The following is a 19,564-nucleotide window of genomic DNA, read 5'->3' as shown; positions in this document are numbered from 1 at the left end:
AATATTAGGTCGCCCTATTGCTTGTTATTCTCCTATTTAAGTTCGTTGCATGGGAAACAAAATGAACTCTTGTTACAAAAACTACTGTTTTCAAGTCGAGAGAAAATCGTACTATAAGGTTCATGGTGCGAATTTGCACAGTGTTTTTTGTGGTGATTCTAGATCTTGCTAAAACGTTGTGACTGGCGCTTTTGTGTGTGGTGAGAATGTAAACTGAGACACAAAATATGCCACACATAAACTAACCTTGTGGAAGTTACCCCTTTTGCTGCCATCCATCAGACACAAACTTACATGGAACATGCATGTGAGAAGAAAGTGTTTCCCTCGGTGATGCAGGCTGGTTCTTATCTGCCGACCTTCTGTGGCTTAACTGTGCTGTGTCCCGCACACCCAGGCACAAGGAGGAAGAGAAAATCCTGGAACTAGGAGATATCAATCTCCGCTTAAAACAGCAGCGGGGGAAGGGTAGTTAGGGGCGAAAGGCTGTGTGCGTCGGTGTGTGCGGAGTCCCGAGGTCCCTATACAAATATTTACATCCTTCCCTTGACCTCATGTAAAGATGCTCACCTGATTGCTACCACTTGGCTCCTGACACATTAAAACCAGGTTCTCGTTCAGATAGGTTATTAATTTGTCACCGTGAGTTATGTATGTGTAGCTGGAAGAGAAGGAATTCTCCTCTGGCTATATGGCCAGAGTCAGCAGTAAAACACATTTTCTAACACTTTACTGAGAAGGGGAGGAAGTCTTCCCGCTGACTGGTGGAGGTAATGTGGAGATTTTTCTAGTCTTTCCTTGTCTTCTGTACAAGGGGCTGTGGCGATACAACCTTCCTTCGGGTACATGGGTTGTTTTTCCTATTTTTGTTTTGTTTTGCTTGTTTTTCTTCACGGTAAGTGAGACGAGGTTTTAATGTACAGATGAGATAAAATGCTTAATTGTGAGGGATCTCTCTGTTTTCTCTTGGCTTGTTCAAGCAATGGTAACCGCCGTCGACACTTGCCAAGAAATATTCTTAAGGTCTGAGACCCACTGCAGTAATGGCCGGCTTAGGAGGTAAGGATGTGGTTTGTCAGAGAGATATAAGAAATTCGGGATTGTATTGTATTGTATTGAAATGGTGATGCGGGGCATGGAATGTCAGAAGAGACGGCTCTGGTGGTTCTGGTGTGAGTCCTGTGGTTTAATCAGGGTCCGGGATTCCCGGGCTTCAGCGTTCATCCCATCTTGCCGCTTCTTTCAAAGCGGGGAGGAGGTGGCGGCGGGGACACCCTGTGCAGCATCCTGGAGATCAGAGCTAGAGACCTTGCCTCACATCCAGCAATGGTGGAGGATTTGGGCTGCAGAAGACTTGCAAGTGTAAGGAATTCAGGCAACGGGAATTCCTAGATGCACCATTTCAGCACAAGTACAAGTTTTCTATTTCGCGTTACTGACATATTTTCCCACCCGGGTGTGAGTCCGATATTAAGACGTGCGTGGCAACACCTTGGGGTGTTCTCTCCCTCTCGGTCCTTGCGGTTCTCCAATACGGACTCACGGTGTCACTGTTGCCCAAGTCGGAGAAGCCGCTCAGCAGTCGGCCCCTCCCCGGCTCCTATCTGCAGTGCCGCTCTGCCGGGAGCGGAGAACAGGAACAGCCCGACTCAACCCGTCCTCCGCCCAGCAACAGGGATTTCCTATATTTATTTCTTTCGGGTACAGATTCAGCTGCTCGGAAAGCCTAATTTAAACTCGTCTGCAGAATCCTCTTCAGCAAAGAGAAGGATGGAGGTGAGACCGGCAGCGCAGGGCCGGGCAGCCACGGGAAGGATCTTGCTATTGATCGCTCTGCTGCCGGTGTGCTGCCGGGCGGCGCAGGAGCGAGTCCGCTACGCCATCCCTGAGGAGCTGGGCAGAGGCTCGCTGGTTGGGCAGCTGGCACGGGACCTGGGCCTGAGCCCGGCGGAGCTGCCGGCACGCAAGCTGCAGATAGTCTCTGGTGACGAAAAGCAATATTTCGACCTCGGGGAAGAGAGTGGAAATCTGCGAGTAAAGGAGAGGATAGATCGAGAGAACATCTGCGGGGCCGTGTCACCCTGTGTCCTCAATTTAGAGGCTGTCGTGGAAAACCCTTTCAATATCTTTCATGTGGACATTACTATCCAGGATATCAACGACAATTCTCCTCAGTTTGACAGAGAATTTGTTGACATAGAAATAATGGAGTCCACCGCTCCTGGGGCCAGGTTCCCTCTGGGCAGTGGCAGAGACCCCGACATCGGAACTAACTCATTACAAAACTACCAACTTACCCCCAACCAGCTCTTCTCCCTTGTAGTCAGGGAGAGTCCTGACGGGATGAAATATGCGGAACTGGTATTGGAGAAAAGCTTAGATCGAGAAAAACAGAGAAATCACCATTTGATATTGACGGCCGTGGATAGTGGGAATCCAGTCCGATCCGGAACGGCCCAGATTAATATTTCCGTGACCGATGCAAATGACAACCCGCCGGTATTCACCAAAGAGATCTACAAGGTTCAACTTCTGGAAAACCTGCCAGAGGGCTCTTTAGCTTTTCAGGTGAAAGCTACAGATAGAGACGAAGGTACAAATGCAGAAATTACCTACACTTTCAGTGACATTGCAAACGATGCTCGCCAGCTCTTCACTCTAGACTCGAGGACAGGAGACGTGAAGGTAAAAGGACCCTTAGATTATGAAGAAGGAAAATACTATGAAGCGAGCGTTGAAGGCAAGGACGGGGGTGGACTGAGCGCTCATGCCAAAGTCCACATAAACATTTTAGATGTGAACGACAACGCACCAACACTTTCCCTCCTGCCTATCGTGAACCCTATACCCGAAGACTCGGTCCTCGGTACAGTTGTAGCTGTGGTCAATGTCCGAGACAGAGACTCGGGAGATAACGGAAAAGTGAGCTGCAACATTGACGACGGTATGCCTTTCAGACTAGAATCGTCATCAGGGAAGACCTATAAACTAATAATAGCCAGTGCCTTGGACAGAGAAAAGGTCTCTGCTTACAATATCAACATCACGGCCAGGGACGGGGGCAGCCCGGCGCTCTCAAGCAGCACAGCGCTGGTGCTGGAGGTGTCAGACGTGAACGACAACGCGCCGGTGTTCGAGGAGGCCGCCTATAGCGCCTACGTAGCGGAGAACAACGCGGCGGGGGCGCTGGTGCTGCACGTGAGCGCTCGAGACGCGGACGCGGGCAGCAACGGGCGCGTGAGGTACTCGTTGGAGGTCGGCAGCGCTGGCGCGGCGCCGTACGTGTCGGTGGAGGCTCAGAGCGGCGCGGTGTACGCACAGCGCTCCTTCGACTACGAGCAGTGCCGCGAGTTCGCGGTGGTGGTGAGGGCGCAGGACGGCGGGGAACCTGCTCGGAGCTCGACAGCGACGGTGCGCATCTTCGTGTTAGACCGCAACGACAACGCTCCGCGGGTGCTGTGGCCCGTGCCGGCCGCAGCAGCGGCCGCGGCCCCGTTTGAGGTGGTTCCGCGGTCGGCTGAGACCGGGTACTTGGTGGCCAAGGTGGTGGCGGTGGACGCGGACGCGGGGCGCAACGCCTGGCTGTCGTACGAGCTCGTGCAGGCTTCAGAGCCGGCGCTGTTCCGTGTGGGGCTTCACAGTGGCGAGGTGCGCACTGCGCGGGCCGTGTCGGACAGGGACGCGGTGAAGCAGCGGCTCGTGGCCGTGGTGAAGGACCACGGGCAGCCAGAGCTGTCGGCCACGGCCACGCTGCACGTGGTGCTGGCCGAGAGCTTGCAGGAGGCGCTGCCGGAGCTGAGCGAGCGGGCGGCGGGCGCCGATTCGGCGGCGGAGCTGCAGTTCTCCCTCGTGCTGGCGCTGGCTCTTCTGTCCGCACTCTTCCTGCTGAGCGTGGCGCTGGCCGTGGTGGCAAGGAGCCGCCGTGCCGGCCCGCCCGCCGTGCTGCGCTGCCTGGGTGCGCAGCGCCTCTCCGGGACCGGCGCCGCCTTCCCGGCCGACTTCTGCGAGGGCACCTTGCCCTACTCCTACAACCTGTGCGTGGCGCCCGGGCGCGCCGTCGCCGAGATCGCTTGGCCACCGCCGCCGCTGCCCGTGGAGGAGCTTCTCGGCGGGGAGCCCTGCGGGGAGAGGAGCCTGATCAGCAGCGCTGGCGCTGGAGAGCCGCCCGCGAAGCCCGACGCACTGCAGGTATGTAAGCCCGTGATGTCCTTGTCTCGGACTCTTTTCCGAGTCAACTCTGTGCTCTTATTCGTCATTACCCTGCCTGCAAGGAGGGTCCTCGTGCTGATCTTCGTTTCCACGAGCGCTGTCTCGTGGCTTTTTATGGTAGCAGGCACTGTGGATGGGCACTTCCCGCTTCACCAGGAGAAAGATTTTTTTATTTTGTTTCGTTTTCCACGGTTAGTAATAAGTTAATGATGGTACGGCTATGTTCATCACGAGCTAAATTTCAACGGGGAAATTTTCTGTACAAAACTTGCACTTTAGAAAGTATTATGCGTTAATCACGGTTCAGAGGAGCCCTTTGTGTTCTGATGATCTTTCTGTCTTTCTGAACCTCTGTCCTTTTGCTGCCGGTTTTCGCTGAGTGGAGGAATGGGAAGTGCTGCTCCATGAGTCCATGAAGGAGAGAAGGAACAAGGCAACCCCCTTCCATTTGGAGTCAGCTTGCGGTTTCCCTTCTTGGTGGTTATAGGCTTAGCTTCAGCTAAGAAGTGTTTTCTATGAACCTTGTGTTCAGGCAATATAATGGTGAAGGTGCATTCTCGCTGTGCAGAATAAGATCCGTGAAATCAACATGGCAGGATCTTGAAAATGGGGTTGGCAATTGGTGAAGAAAATTTTTCCTCCCTGATTGCTTTTTCCCAAAGCAATGGGCTTGCACCTGGGTAACAGCTGAACGTAACCCCCTTTGTTAGTGCTGTTTCAGTGTTGAACTCCCAAAGGAAACATGCATGTGGCTCCATGAGTAGAAAAGCAATACTGATCCTCTGTCTCTGCCATGTGCCCTCTCATATTTCGGGGGAAGGTTGATGCAGAAACGGCAGCTTAATTTTGTCCATGCATTATTTCTCTGAGTTATTTGTGCAATTATTTCTATTTTTTTTGGTACTCTCATTTTCTGCCTTTGTTGATCTGTCTTTTTTAACGGGTGTTATGTTGCTTAACCTGATCTCAAGAAAAAGAAAAGGTTGTGTTTTTTATGTTATAGCCTCTTTAACACCCTAAATATCTGTGTTTTGTTTAATGTGATGTTTAGAGTGTGTTTAAGGCTTTCTGATGGGTTTGGGGGTTTTTTTCTTCTAATGACCCCCGACAGATATTGTGTGTACACCCCTGCCTGCTGCTGAGTTACTCTAGAACAAAGCCCCAAGTCCTAGGCTTAAGCGCAGCCTGTAGTGTCAGGCTGTAATGAAAAATTAGCAGGTGATGGTGGGAGAAGGGGGAGGAATGCAGGGTGATCCAGAGCAGCCTTCGGAGTGCAGGGAAAAAGTAGAAAAGTCCAGAGGGAATGGCTGTCCTTGTGCCTGTGGACTGATAGGCGACAACTCATAAGACTCTGCATGTCATATGAAGAGAACTTCCTATTATTACCATTTCATAACCATTGTTCCTTGTGGTAAAAGTAGCAGAACCATGGAAGATCTGTTATTTCTGTCTGGACAGGATCACCTCAAGGATCACACAGGGAGTGCCTTGAGAAAAGCTGAAAACCTGTAAACCGGCATGTCCAGTGTTAATAGCCATCACACACATAGGCTCTGTTGGAGGTTTCTGCCATTCAACTTGTGCTAAATAAAACATTAGTCCTGTGGTGAGGTCTTAGATGAAATGAACTCTGCTGATGCTGGATGCTCACAAGGCGAAAAATGAAAAAAAAAAAAACCAAAAAAACTACCCTTACTTTCATTTACAGTCAGGGCAGGTGGTCAGTAATGCCTCTTCAAAATTGTAGAAGTGTGGTGAACCTTTTGTTTTAGTTCATCATACATTCAGGCTCAGCCGAGAAGTATATTCTATGAAGCTTCTATTGTCTCATATGTTATGAGTCATTAAGGGTGATGGCAGATTCTTAATATTTAGAATGAAATCTTCGAACGTGACATGATGCAGTTGGGCAATTGGGGTCGATTCTTCGTGTTGGAGATTTTTCCTTTCTGAAATATGCATGGTTTCTCAATGAAAGTGGCAGTTGTGGGTTGTTCTATGTTTTGGAGTAAGGCTTCTGCAGAAAAGGTAGTCCAGGTAGAATGGGTTAATTTGTACAGGCACTGTGTCTTCCCAGCCACAAATGTGCTTGACTTGTGTGAGATTCTCTTGATATACGGAATAGTAACAATCCCGGCTATAGCTCTATTGCTCATTTTTTCTATTCTTCTAAACCTTTGTGTTTCTCCATGATAAGGTGGTAAGCAATGAAAGGTCTTTGCATTTGTCTACATTGTGATCTTTGCGTGCAGCTGGTGGAGGAAGGGGCTGGGTAAAAACTGTTTCCCTGACAATGTCCATCTGCCTCTTATGAAGATAAAGGAGAATCCTAAAAATTGCGATCAGATACTGATATGAAGGCTGTACCATTATGGTGGTGCATGGGGAAAATAAGTGATCTGGACAACTCTTCCCTGGATGTCATGTGCTTGCAAATTATGAGGGTCAAGGAACTCAAGTTGTGAAGGGTTGGAGGGGAGAGTTTTGTACCTGTGCTTGAGGGGCTGTTGAAGGGCACAAGAGACACAGTTTACTTCATTCCCTGTTTAGTGCCCAGCTGTAGTATCATGCATTGAGAGTTTTATGTTGCCAAAGAGTGTTTGCTAGAAGACATGTTAATTCAGCTGCATGGGGAGCCTCTTTTGTACTGGTAGGTTGTTGTGGTGTTCTTATTAACAGCTGATTTATGTACTTGTGAAATGTGTCATAACAGGAGCTTTGAGAGGAGGCAATGATCTTTCTATTCCCTACTAAATACCTGGATTATATACCTTCTCTAACTGCTATAATGTAGAAGAGCATGCTGTGATCCCTTCCTTTCTGCATGTGTTTCTTGCCTTGCCTGTTGTGATTAGCTGAACGTCGGATGTTATCTCTAATGTATGTGGAAGATGAGAAATGTTACTTTCATCTGCCTTTCCCATACATGCCTTTTGCGCTTATCAGCTGTAAAGAGAAAGACTTTCACAGACATGTTTAAAATGTCACTGGAAGAAATGCACTCTTGTCACATACCCATGGTGAGAAGTCAAATATCATCCATGGTAAGGAGAACTTCTCTGTTCATCTTTTCTCTTGATGAAGTGGGGGTCTGTTACAGGCTGCTCAAAGATGAAGACCAAGGTGATGAGGCCTTCTACAGAAAGATAGGAGTAGCCTCATATTCACAAGTGCTGGTCCTCGTGGGGGACTTCAATCACCCAGATATCATTGTGGGGACAACAGAGCAGGGCATAAGCAATGCAGGAGATTCCTGGAATGCATTGGTGATAACTTCCTCCTCCAAGGGACAGAGTAGCCATTGAGGTGTAGGCCTATGCTGGACCTTGTCCTCACCAACAAAGAGGGGCTGGTGGGGAATGTGAAGCTTGAGGGCAGCCATGGCTGCAGTGACCATGAAATGCTGTAGCTTGAGATCCTTACATGGTGAGGAAGGCCCACGGCAAGCTGACTACCCTGGATTTCAGGAGAGCAGACGAGAGAGCAGGTATTGGTATGCCTAGTAATATAAATGGATCAGATCATCCAGAAAATTTCGCTAAAGATAAAAATCAGGAGGTGATTGGTGAGAGACAACATGGCCTTCCTAATTGTGCCTGAGAAATATAGTGGTCTTCTACAATGAGGTTACAGCATGGGTGGATAAGGGAAGAGTGAATGATGTTACCTGCCTGGATCTGAGAAAATAATTTGATGTGGTTGCACACATGATCTTTGTCTCAACGCTAGAGACATGGGTTTGACAGATGGACCATTTTGTGGATAAGGAATTGGCTGAATGGTCCCACTCAAAGAGTTGTGATCAGTGGTTGTGTCCATGTGAAAACCAGTGATGAGTGGCATTCCTCAGGAATTGCTATTGTCACAGTGTTGCCCAACATCTTTGTCAACGACATGAACAGTGGGATGGACTGCACTCTCAGCAAGTCTCTTTCTAACACCAAAGTGGTACGCTTGACATGCTGGAGGGAAGGAATGCCATTCAGAGGGACCTGAACAGGCATGAGAGATGAACATATGAGAACCTCATGAAGTTCAACAAGGCCAAATTCAAACTCCTGCTTTTAGGTCAAGGCAATTCTAAGCACAAATACAGGCTGGTTGGAGAACGGATGAGAGAAGCCCTGTAGAAATACTTAAGGGGTGTTGGTTGATGAGATGCTCAGCATGACCCAGCTGTGCTGAGAAGTTTTCTCTGCATAGCTTATGTTGTCTGAAATGTTATAAGTAATGGTGAAGGGGGATCCTTAGACTCAGTGGGAAGGTTCTTGCTGTTCAACTTGTGCTGCACAAAACGGTACATATGGGGTGAACCTCTTAGATGTAACGAGCTCTGCTGATGGTGGATGTTCATAAAACAGAAAAATTGCCTTTTATTTTCCATGGAGAGCAGGACATTAGTGATGGCACTTTGTCACGTGATCAGGCTCAGCTGAGAAGTTTTCTCTACAAAACTTGACCTCTTTAAAGTGGTGCGCATTAGTAATGGGTAAGAAGGGACCCATTATGTGCTGAAGGACCTTTCTGAAGTCAGTGTTTTTTGACGTGGATGCTGTGGTTGTGGGAATGAGAAGTGCTGGTCCATGTGTACATGAAGGAATCAAGGAATGGGGTAAACTCCTTCCATTCAGAGCAGGCAGATAGTGATGGCACTTCCTGGCTAGACATCAGTTGCAAGTTCAGCTGAGAACTTCTGACCACAAAGGTTATGTTTTCTGAGGTGTAATGATTAAGTAACAGTGAAGGCAGATCATCATTGTGCAGGATGAGATCCCCTAACTCTACAGAATGGGACAGGAAACTGGGGTCAATGCTTAATGTTTGGGAATTTTCCTTCCAGATTGCTTGTTCCTAAAGCTACCTACTTAGACTTGGTTGGCAGCTTAACAAAAAAAGCCTTGGTTAATGCAGTTTCAATGCTAGACTCCCAAAGGAAAAGTGTGTGGCTCAGTGAAAGCCCCTAATGAATGTTCCTCCATTCAGTGATGTGCCTCCTGTATTTTGGTGCAGGGCTGCTGCAGAAATGGCAGCAGTAGTGGGATGGATCAGTTTCCTCTGAGCTTGATTTGTTTGTTTTCTTTGTGAGGTTATTCACGGTTTGTCTTCCATCCTGGGTGCCAGTTCCCTCTTCTTTACCATTCCTCATCTGTCTTTTCTACAGAGGCATAGAATGGAATCTAAACCAGAAAATCGGTAGGTGTTTTTCTGAACTTAGCTTCTTTTTCTATGCCTTTCCCCTCCCCCATCAAAAAAAAAATCCAGGTGCTTTGACTCTATTTAATGCTAAGGATGTGCTATGTGCGGCAGAGATGTTACTTTTCTTAATGGATCCCAACAGGGAATGTGTGTGCACTGCTGCCTGCTGCTGAGTTACTCTAGAATGAAGACCCAAGTCCTAAGCATGACCTGTAATGTCAGACTCCAACCTGTGGGAGAGGTTGTACTTTTGGACATATTGGTTCGTAATAAGCTGCATATCATGTGAAGAGAAATTTATAACTGTAATATATCATCCTGGGTAAAAAAAAAAAAAAAAAAAAAAGATTCCATGCAGTAGAATTAGCCGAGCCACGGGAGGAGTGTTATTTGTGCCTGGCCGGGATCACCACGAGGATCACTAAAGAGAGCAGCCGAGGCAGGAGATCACAGTTGCCCTGGTAGTTCCGTGTCGCCTGTGTCGTCCCCGCGAGCTGGCCGTGAATAAAGCCGGGTGGGTCGCGCTCGGCAGCGCTGGGTGCGTGTAGTGCCGGGAGGAGGCTGAGGGTGCCGCTGTTGACCGAGAAGCGAGGAGGAGCGAGAGGAAGACCCGGAGAGCTGCCGGCAATCCCGCCCACTGCGGATCGGCTCACTCGCTGGCTTTCTCCGCGGCTGGGGGATCCGCGAACGTCTTCGCGGTGGGAGCTGTGCTGCAGCAAGGTGGAGGGGCCGGCGGCAGCGGCGGGCAGAGACAACCCGAGCTGGGAGCTAGTGCAATCGCCAGAGGAGGAGCGGGAACAGCGGTCGTCTGCGGAGAGCTGTCTGTAGGGATGAGAGGCCGGTAGGTCAGTGGCGGAGATGGGCATGACGGGGAGGCGATGGGGCCGGTGGGAGCGAGCCCTGCTGTGGACCATCCTAGTGGCGGCGTGGAACGCGGCTTGGGGGCAGCTGCGCTATTCGATTCCCGAGGAGCTGCCCAAGGGCTCGTTCGTGGGCGACGTGGCCAAGGACCTGGGGCTGGGGCTGCCGGCGCTCCGCAATAGTGGCGTCCGAATCTTGGACAGAGGTAGGGCGCAGTATTTCGCCCTGCACGGGAAGACGGGCCATTTAGTGACGGCGGAGAGGATAGACAGGGAGCAGCTGTGTGAAAGCGTGCAGCAATGCATGCTGCGCTGTGAGGTTATCGTGGAGGGAGAAATGAAGGTTTACAAAATAGAAGTGGAAATCACGGACGTTAACGACAACGCGCCCAGCTTCCGACAAGCAGAAAAAGAACTGAGAATGAGCGAGACGACAGCCCCGGGGTCGCGGTTTCTCCTGGCAGAGGCTAACGACCCGGACTTGGGACCGAATTCCCTGCAGCGCTACGAGCTGAGCAGCGACGAGCACTTCTCGCTGGCCGTGCAGACGGGTCCTGGAGGGGATCAGCGTCCGGAGCTGGTGCTGGCGAAGGCGCTGGACCGGGAGGAGGCGGCTTTTCACGAGCTGGTGCTCAGGGCGAGCGACGGTGGAGAGCCTGCCCGAACGGGCACAACGCGGATCCGCGTGGTTGTGCTGGACGCCAACGACAACGCGCCCGTTTTCAGCCAGGCGGAGTACACGGTGCGTGTGGCAGAGGACGTGCCTGTGGGCTCAGTCCTCGTCACCCTCACGGCCTCCGACACCGACGAGGGTCTGAACGGGCACGTGAAATATTCGTTGACGAAAATCACTGAGAAAGCCTCAAAGATTTTCCGTCTGGACTCAGAAACGGGAAGGCTCACGTTGGTGCAGAGCCTGGACTTTGAGGAAGGCGGCTCCTACAAACTGCAGGTGCAGGCACATGATGGCGGGGGTCTTTTCGACACGGCCAATGTCGCGATCACTGTGACAGACGTTAATGACAACCCGCCCGAACTGACCGTGTCGTCGGCATTGAGCGAGATCTCTGAGAACGCACAGCCAGGGACAGTGGTGGCCCTGCTGCACGTACAGGACAGGGACTCGGGGGCGAACGGTCACGTGCGATGCAGCATTAGTGAGAGTCTGCCGTTCCGCCTGGAGAACTCCTTTGAAGACTACTACCGCGTGGTAACGGAGGGAAATCTAGACCGCGAGAAGGTGTCCGAGTACAACGTGACCGTGCGGGCGGTGGACAGCGGGTCTCCGGCGCTGCAGAGCAGCGCGGTGCTGGCACTGCGGGTGCTGGACGTGAATGACAACGCACCCGTGTTCACGGAGCCGCGCTACAGCGCCCGGCTGGCCGAGAACAACGCGGCGGGAGCGCTGCTGCTGACGGTGCGGGCAACGGACGCGGACTGGGGGCAGAACGCGCGCGTGCGGTACCGGCTGTCGGAGGGGCGGGTGCGGGGCGCGCCGCTCTCGTCGTACGTGTCGGTGCAGGCGGAGACGGGCGCGCTGTACGCGCTGCGTTCGTTCGACTACGAGGAGGTGCGCGAGGTGCGGCTGTGGGTGTGGGCGGAGGACGGCGGCGCACCGGCGCTGAGCAGCAACGTGTCAGTGCTGCTGGAGATCGTGGACGAGAACGACAACGCTCCGCAGGTGCTGTACCCGCCGGCAGCGGCGCCTTCTGCGGCCGTGTCGGGCTGGTCGGGCGTGGAGCTGGCGCCGCGGTCGGCGGAACCCGGAGCGCTGGTGGCCAAGGTGGTGGCGGTGGACGCGGACGCGGGGCAGAACGCGTGGCTGTCGTACGAGCTGGCCAAGGCGACGGAGCCGGGGCTGTTCCGCGTGGGGCTGCACAGCGGCGAGGTGCGCACGGCGCGCTTCCCGCTGGCCCGCGACGCGGCGCGTCAGAGCCTGGTGGTGGTGGTGAAGGACCACGGGCGGCCGGCACTGTCGGCCACGGCCACGCTGACGGTGGTGCTGGCCGAGAGCGTGGCCGAGCTGCTCTCGGAGCTGGGCAGCGCGGCGGCGGCGCCGAGCGAGCCGGGCGCCAGCCTTACGCGCTGGCTGGTGCTGGCCGTGGCGGCCGTGTCCTGCCTCTTCCTCACCTTCCTGCTGTTGCTGCTGTCTCTTCGCCTGCGGCGCTGGCACCGCTCGCATCTGCTGCCGGCGTCGGGCAGTGCCGCCTTGCGCGGTGTACCGGCCTCGCAGTTTGTGGGCATCGACGGCGTCCGCGCCTTCCTGCACTCGTACTCTCACGAGGTGTCTCTCACCGCCGACTCGCGCAAGAGCCATCTCCGCTTGTCCTCAGGCAGCTGCTGCGATACCCTCCCGGCCCGTCCACCACCCGACGAGCCCGCCCTGCTGCTCGGGGAGGACCCTGCTGCTGTCTGCAGCCTGGACTCCGTCGCTCCTACGGTGAGTTCCTTTCAGAAGCCATTCTTCAGGCCTCTTCTTTTCTCCTGATGCTTCTCTGGTCTTTTCCCGACTGGTTTCTTGTTCCGTGTGCTGTGCTGGGATTTGCCCAGTTGAAGGCTCAGTCCCGTGCTGGCTGCTGGTATCTGTTGCTCCCGGGAAGTGAATGTGGGGTCACTGCTTAAGTTCTTAGCAGGTTAGAAAAGCAGGAGTGAGCCTGCTGCCAGCTGGATTTCTTTGGATGGAATTCTCTTTCACCACGTCTTCAGTGTGTTCCGTGTTGTTCAGTGATCCAGCTTCTCCTGTAGCACCATGTCTCAGTTTTAAACTTTGAAGTTTCATGAGTAGATAGTGTGTCCAGAGATGAAAATACAGTGCTGGTCTATGTGTCCCTGGGTGATGGTGTTGCAAGTTTATGGAGAAATGATGCCATTAACTGGCTTTCATATGTCATGTGCTAGTAAATATTAAAGTGAAAGAACAGCATGGTAGTTGTGAAGGGCTGGAGAGGAGAATCGTGGGAGATGTCTGTGTGGGGCTATGAAGGAAAAAAGAGATAAGGTTTGATCCTTTCCTTATTCAGTGATCAACTGCAATGTGAGTTTTGTTTTCTCATAAAATGTTTACTGGAAGATGGGTTATGGCCCTTGGATATCATATGCTTCTTGTGAAGGGTTAGAGAATCCTGGAAGCTATGTGTAAGGGGCTTTTGAAGGGCACAAGAGGCATGGGTTGCTCCTTTCTATAACCAGTGCCCATGTGCAGTATTACAGTGTGACCTGGTTTTCCTAGTTACAATGTGACTTTTTTTTTCTCCCCAAAGAATGTCTGCTACAAAACCTGCTATCCCAGCTGTGTGGGGAGCCCTGGGAGGTTCTTCCTATATGTTGGTAGGATATTGTGGTATTCTTTGTTAAAAGCTGAATTATTTATTTCTGGCAAGTGTTTTCATTACTCACTAGATAAGTTCATTCTAAACAATCTGTCATAATCTTGAAAAGTATACCGTGGTACTTTCAGGTTTACGTATTTAACTTTCTTGCCTTGTTAGATAACTTTTATAGACGTTTCCTTAAATTATTTTTGAAAGAAATGCTCTTGCTTGCCAAATGTACCTGGTGGCAAGTCAAATACTATCCGTGGTAAGCAGTTCTGTGCAGGTTTCCTTTCAATGGAATCTGTCTGCAAATGGTGAAGATCAATGATAATGTTAACTGTAACAGGGTTTGAGGAGAGTCTCAGAAGTCCTGTGTGTGTGGAGGTATTGGTGGAGACATGGCATCTGTTGTCTTGATTCCAAGGGTGTATCACTGGTCTACAGAAAATTATTCTGAAGGTGTTATATTGCCTAGCTTGTACTGCAGCCAGAGAAGTTGTGGGTTCATCAGTTTCTTATTGCATGATCACTTTTTGACCATAGGTATACATTTTTACTTTAAACTTTGAAAGTTGTACATCTTCCATGTTTCCCATTTGATAAAGAGGTATGATGGTGTCTTTGAGCTGATACTTTGACAACTGGGTCTTTATCAGAGTCGCATATGGCTTATGTACTGGAGAATGTTTTACATTGCTTCTAAGTTGTGTGATGGGCAGAGAAATCTCTCTGCATGCATCTGTGTTGTAATTGATGTTCCCAGTAGTGAAAAGTTGCATGTGCATCTTTGCTTTCATTGGATGCATGCAAAAGTAGCTTCTCTGTTGCCTAATGTTTGGTCAGGTTAAGAAATTCTGTTTGTCTAGAACTGGGGCAGGTGAAAAGGTTTGCTATGATATCACTTGAAATGTCTAAAATAGGTAGAGATGGGTGTAAAAGTTGTTTGTTCTCATTGTTATATGAGGTCCATGGTCATGGTTCTGTGCATTTGCTTCTTTTTTATTGTCAAAAGAAATTGACTGGAGGGAATGTGGCTGCTGTCTGTGGTCCTCTGGATTTTTCCCAAACTGGATCCCCCTCTTCTGTACCTGCTCTGAAATATAAAGCTTTGATCCCTGCACATCTGCAGGCTTCCCATTCTTGTCTTATTTGTCATCCAGATTTAAAGCTGTGCCTCATTGTGGCTGCTAACTCTTAAAATATTAAAGGTTCTCTTATAGTTGTTGTTCTGGGGAGCAGATCCCATCCATACCTAGGAGAATTTAATCTGCAAAAACAAAGGCATTGATATACCTCTGTTTACCTGAGACGTCACAGAATTACAAGCTCCTTCATATGTGGATGATATGCCTAAAATTCTGCATATTGTCTATGGTGTGACTAAGGGCTTGAAATGCAGACCAAGGAGGTTGAGAGGTTGGCTATGAACCTGGAAAATAGGTGGTCACTGTGGTATTGTCATGGCAACACTTTGATTTCCAGCCTGGTGCTAAGGCCTGTGCCATTTTTTTTATGTGATCCTGGTTTCTCTTTCTTGAAAGGCAATGGTAGTAGAGCATTTATACAGTAACTCAGCACATAGAATGATGATGCATGAACAGAATAGCTTATAATTCCTCTGTGAAATTTCCATTTTCTCTCTGTATATCCCTGTAACATGACAATGTAGATTTTCTTCACAGCTACAGTTACACTTTTTTTTTCAGGCATTTTTTTTTTTTGTGCATGTTGTTTTACTGCAAATACTTATTTCATCCACCAAAGACAAGAGGAAAATGAATCGGAAGCTAAAAGAGAATCTGTTGTACTTTCTCTGAGAACTGAGCTGGAGAGAAGATCCACGATATGGTGCTTACTCTTATGGCTTCGTACCTGTGGGAGTTGAGCAGGCCGCAGAGTAGAAAACAACTTTGGAGAGCTGACTGTTTCTTAAAATGACCCCCACACACTATGTAATCCAGAGGAAGGCTTTAAGCCCACATGTGCAGCCTGAGATAGGAATAACTTCCAGGTGCTCCCAGGGGAGAATTTCAATGTCCACAGCAAAGACCAAGAATTTCTGGTGAGTTCCTTTGACAGCACTTTCCTTTCTAAAGCTTCCTTGCCTTGCTTGTCTGATTTATAGTTTTGGTTTTCTCTTCTTGGTTTCCTACATGTGTCACTTTACTTGTACATAAAAGCATAGATTTGTTTATCAGTGCATCCTGTGTTATTGCTTCTTTCGCATGCTGTAGCTGGTGTGAAAAGCAGGAGATATGAGGGTGCCTTTGTGTTCTGTTATTGTCAGGGGAAACAGATGTCAACATAAACTGGGTAGCTGTCTCATTTCTGCAGAACAATGTGCGTAACAGAGGGAAGGAGTTTCCCTCTAAGTGGAGAGCTGAATGATCCAATCTCTGTTGTATTACTATTCCTCTTTTATTTTGGCCATTTATCATTCGTGTGCTTTTGAATCCTTCTGTTTCTCCTGAGAATGGTGTTAAGAAGCTGATTGTACTTCCCTTTTTTGGAGTGAGGGTAGAACATCATCCTCTCATGATTGGTTTCTGCTTATTCTCTCACAGGCTGAGAGAGATGGGGTTGTTCAGCCTGGGGAAGAGAAGGCTCCTGGGAGACCATAGAACAGCTCCTAGTGCTTAAAGGTGGCTACAGGGAATCTGGAGAACTTTTTACAAGGGTATGTAATGATAAGACAAGGGAGAATGGCTTTAAACTGAAAGAGGGTGAATTTAGGTTAGATATCAAGAAGAAATTCTTTACTATGAGAGTGGTGAGATGCTGGCGTAAGTTGGCCAGAGAAGTTGTGGATGTCCCATCACTGGAAGTGTTGAAGGTCAGGTTGGACAGGGCTTGGAGCAACCTGGTCTAGTGGTAGGTGTCCCTGTCCATGGCAGGGGGTTGGAGCTGGGTGAGTTTTAAACTCCCTTCCAACCCAAAATATTCTGTGATTTCATGGTTCTGTGATTATGAGGTCAGAATTACAGGACATCGTATTTTTGCAATTCTGCCAATTATAAGAAGGTCAGAAGGAAACTGGTAAGTTTTACAGTGTTGCAAAAAAGACAGGGGAGCTCTGTGTGTGAGGCTGTAGATAGTCATTTCCTTGCTTGTCACAGTTCACATAAGCATGTGCCTTATTCAGTAGCACACAAGTAATGCTTCTGTTTCTGAATACATTTGGCCTCAGAATCCTGCTCCATTCATTTCTGTATGTTTCTAAGTCTTACCTTGTGTGTTTTCATGACTGGACCTCAGGGCGTCTGGTCAAATGGGATGGTCACCTCTATTTCAGTTGTCTGAGCATGGGCTCAGTTCCCATGTGCATCTTTGATGTTTACAGCCAGGAAAGGCAAGGCTTTCATAGGCATATGGGTGCTCAACCAGTTGTCCATAGCAAAATTATGCAGTGTGGCAATCCAACCCAGCCAAGGTTGCCATGAACAGACTAGGGGCCAGCAGGAGAACACATGCAGGGTGTCCTCAACATGGTCCTGCATAACATGGTGGCCACTGGGTTGGAGAGATAATGGTTTGGCAGATGGACTCTTAGATGGATAAGGAACTGGCTAGATTAGTCAATGGCTCAATGTCCAAGTGGAAACCAGTGATGTGTGGTGGTCTACAGGGAGGTCTGTACTAGGACCAGTAGTATTTAGTATTTTCACAAAGAGTGGATTGAATGCACCATCAGCAGGTTTACAGATGACATTAAGCCGAGTGATACCATTGATTCACAAAAGGGAAAGGATCCAGCCATCCAGAGGGGCCATGAGACACTTGGGAAGTGTGTCTGTGGAAAGTCATGAAGTTCCACGGGCCAAGTGCAAGGATCTGCACATGCATCAGGGCAATCTCAGGTTTCAGTACAGACTCAAGAGATTGAAAGCAGCCTTGTGGAGATGGACTAGGAGGTAGCGGTGGGTGACAAATGGGACACGAGATGTCAATGTGCACTTGCTACCTAAAAAGGCAGTTGTATCCTGGGCTGCTTCACCAGCAGTGTGGCCAGCAGCTTGAGAGAGGGGATTCTCCCCCTCTACTCTGTTTCATGAGACACTCCCTGGGCACTGTCTCCAGCTCTGATCCACACTACAGGAAAGACGTGGACCTGTTAATTAGGACTGAGAAGGACCATGGAAATGGTCAAAGGGCTAGAACAATTCTACTAAGAAGAAGGGCTCACAGAGGTGAGGTTTTTCAGCCTGGAGAAGAGAAGGCTCTGTGAACATGTTATTGTGGATTTTTTATATATAAACAGGCTTAAAAGAAAGACTTTTTTACCAAGGCCTTTTGCCAAGTTGAGACAGGACAAGAAGTAAGAGTTTTAACCTGAAAAAATGTAGATTTGGATTGGACATAAGGAAGAATTTTTTTACAGTGAGGGTAGTGCGACACTGGAATGGGTTTCCCAGGGAACTTGTTGATGTCCCATCACTGGAAGTGCTCAAGGACAGGTTGGATGGGGCTTTGAGCACTGTAACTAAGCGAAGGATGTCTCTGCCCATGGCAGGGGGTGGCACTCAATGATCTTTATAGTGCCTTCAACCCAAACCCTTCTTGGGTTTTGTGAAAGGCTTGACATGGCTTTGGACTTTCCCATTGTCAGCTCCCCGAGTATGGAGAGGCAAAAAAAGGAACTTCTGTGAATCAGGAAGGAAACAGTAAAAGTTCTTCTCTTCTCTTAGGACAAAGCTACACACATTACCTTTAGAGTGATATTTGTCAGGGAGAATGCTGTTCTGCCTGCAAGAAACATTAGCAATGAGATAAACACCACTGTCTCACATGAGGAAAAGCAAGAAATGTAGGAAGAAAAAGAAAGAAAAAGAAGAAAGACTAAAGCTGAAACACAGCTCTATACCAGCTACTAAGAAGGAGAAAAATAACTGTTACATCTGACAGCAGAGAAGAAGGAAATCTTTATAGCCTGGCATGAATGGATTCCCAGGACTTTTGCTTCATTCTGTTTCTGATTACTCTTTGATTACTCCAACAGTATTTCCTTCTTTGACGAGGTAAGGAAAGCAGAATTCAAAATACCTGTCAGAGTGATAAAAAGCTCTGCCAGTCTTCCACAGATATAATTTCTTGCTTTCATAGTTTCCTTTGCATTCTATTAAGGACAGCCAACTTTATTGCTCTGCCACAAATATTCCTTCTGACTGTTCACTGTCCTCCAAAGAGATGACCTAAAACCCCCAGTGGTGTCTTGAGAGTTGCATAAAGGAAGTGCCTCTGCTTCCCGACTCTGACACAAGTGAGACCTGAAACCAGGTGCAGACCCTTAACAATTACAGCTTTGGCATGAAATTATAAGGCAGGTTTAGAAAATGGGAAAGAACAGCGTTTTGAGCTTTAAGTATGTCCTTCTGCCTCTCCCTTAACATTGCAACTTGGCACAGGGCTTTACCAAAATTGCTGGCAGACCTTACAGATGACGAACATAAAAATCTTCATTCTGCTTCTGACTCTGCACAATGTTTAGCCCCCTGATTCCCTTTTCTCATGGATGCTGGACAAACTATATCTCAGATACAAATGATAGACATAACCCCTAAAGTGTGTGAGTAACTGTCTTTTCACATTTGGTCTTTCATTCTCTGACTGTGCATGAGGGAACTTTATTGGTCTGGCACACAGGTTTTCTTGGTTTTGTGCCAACACAGGCCACAAGATATAAGTCCCTGATAGAGTGTAATACTCCTTTAAAAGTCTTCTGTAGATACAGAAACCCACTTCGATAGAAGCCTGCTCTTGCTGCTGTATGGGGGGCTATAACTGCTTCTGCTAAGCATGAACCCCGTGCCTCGGGGCATCCCACCCTGATACAAGCGAAACCCTGGATACGGGCGCAGACTTTGGCTTTCAGGGCCCCTAAAACGCGGCTATTACCTGACTGCGGTGGCGTCGCGGCGCCTCCGGGTGTCGCTGTTGGCCGACGGAGAGCTGTGATGGAGCCGAAACCGGAGCCGCAGCCACCACAAC

General features: G+C 49.2%; 1 protein-coding gene across 2 annotated transcripts in view; it reads left to right on the top strand.

Annotated features, from left to right (window-relative positions):
• The first annotated feature begins 1,593 nt into the window (after positions 1 to 1,593).
• The window catches only part of LOC133212480 (protocadherin gamma-C5-like), a 156,224-nt gene continuing 138,253 nt past the window's right edge, over positions 1,594 to 19,564 (top strand). Inside the window, exon 1 of one of the 2 annotated variants that reach the window (XM_061353963.1) lies at positions 1,594 to 4,188. In XM_061353963.1, the coding sequence (XP_061209947.1) occupies positions 1,771 to 4,188 (2,418 nt within the window). In that variant the 5' untranslated portion in view covers positions 1,594 to 1,770. Of the gene's footprint in view, positions 4,189 to 10,231; positions 12,706 to 19,564 lie in introns of those variants that run through there. The other variant, XM_061353958.1, reaches the window with a different exon arrangement.

Source organism: Neopsephotus bourkii, unplaced genomic scaffold (assembly GCF_033783945.1).
Source record: "Neopsephotus bourkii isolate Nb327-2 ecotype Australia unplaced genomic scaffold, CSIRO-AGI_Nbou_v1 NB_716, whole genome shotgun sequence".
In the NCBI taxonomy this organism is placed as follows: Eukaryota; Metazoa; Chordata; class Aves; order Psittaciformes; family Psittacidae; genus Neopsephotus; species Neopsephotus bourkii.
The sequence above is the reverse complement of the archived record's forward strand: the minus strand, read 5'-3'. Positions and strand labels throughout refer to the sequence as shown.